Source organism: Pygoscelis adeliae, unplaced genomic scaffold (assembly GCF_000699105.1).
Source record: "Pygoscelis adeliae isolate BGI_AS28 unplaced genomic scaffold, ASM69910v1 Scaffold606, whole genome shotgun sequence".
Lineage (NCBI taxonomy): Eukaryota > Metazoa > Chordata > Aves > Sphenisciformes > Spheniscidae > Pygoscelis > Pygoscelis adeliae.
The window spans coordinates 514,972-515,970 of record NW_008825047.1 but is presented as its reverse complement, the minus strand read 5'-3'; the positions used below and the strand labels follow the sequence as shown (position 1 = coordinate 515,970).

Genomic DNA, 999 nt, shown 5'->3' with positions numbered 1-999 from the left:
GGCCCTCGTCGCCGGGCCCCACGGGGCTGGCCAGCGCCAGTGCCCTCACGCTGGAGATGTGGTCGCTGAGCCGGGTGAGGGGCATGGCTGCCCGGGAGCGCTCGCTGAGCGCCAGGACGCAGGCTGTGGTGTCCTCGCTGCCAGTGACAAAGATGTTAAGGGTGGTGTGGCCGGGCACCTCCACCGCCCCTAGGCGCCGCACACAGGCGATCTCCCGCCCGTGCAGGGACTCCAGGAGCACCCGCTGCTCGCAGGGCTCGGCCTCGCGGTGGTACAGCATCACGTCCCCGCACTTGACAAAGGCGAAGGCCTCAGCCGAGGCGTTGCTGCAGTAGCTCCAGGAGCGGTGCCCCCCACCGCAGGGGATGCAGTGGAGGTTCTCACCGGTCCTGCTGCTCCACACCACAAAGTTGTCAGCGTGAAAGCCCAGCACGAGCAGGTCCCCATCCGGGGTGAAGCGCAGCTCCTCGATCCACTGCAGCCCTTTGCAGGGCCTGTGCTTCCGCAGGACCTCCAGCTGCTGGCCCTGCAGGCGGAGCTGGTGGAAGGAGCCGTCCCGACCGGTGCTGTAAATGTAGCCCTCATGGCAGGTCACCGAGGTAACCCCCATCTTCCCGTGGAGCCCAAAGAGCACGGACAGCGGGGCCTCAAGGGGAAGAGCTCCTTTGTGCGACAAGCAAGAGGGCTCTGACCCGCTGCCGGTGTCCTCACTGACCGGGCTGGTGCCGCCGTCGGCAATGCCGGCGCTTTCCACAGCCCACCCCGGGGAGCTGCTGCAAGGGAAGAGGAGGAGGGAGCCCCGGCGGTCCCCGCAGACCAGGAGCCCTCCCTGAGGCAGGAAGGCTGCGCAGGTGTGCCAGCGCTGCTTGCAGGGGGGCAGCAGGTAGCGTCCCATGAGCCGCACCCAGGGTGCCTGCCCGGGGCGGTGGGTGACGTCCAGCCAGAGCATCTCCCCGTCGGGCCCGGAGGCCAGCAGGGCGGTGGTGGCACCGGGGGGCT

The 999-nt window shown here is 69.4% G+C and overlaps 1 protein-coding gene across 1 annotated transcript in view; it reads right to left on the bottom strand.

Annotated features, from left to right (window-relative positions):
- Window positions 1-949, bottom strand: part of WDR6 (WD repeat domain 6) — a 3,163-nt gene extending 2,214 nt beyond the window's left edge. The window contains exon 1 of the mRNA XM_009326339.1: window positions 18-949. Coding sequence (XP_009324614.1) covers window positions 18-949 — 932 coding nt within the window. The remainder of the gene's footprint in view (window positions 1-17) is intronic.
- Between the last annotated feature and the right edge of the window lie 50 nt (window positions 950-999).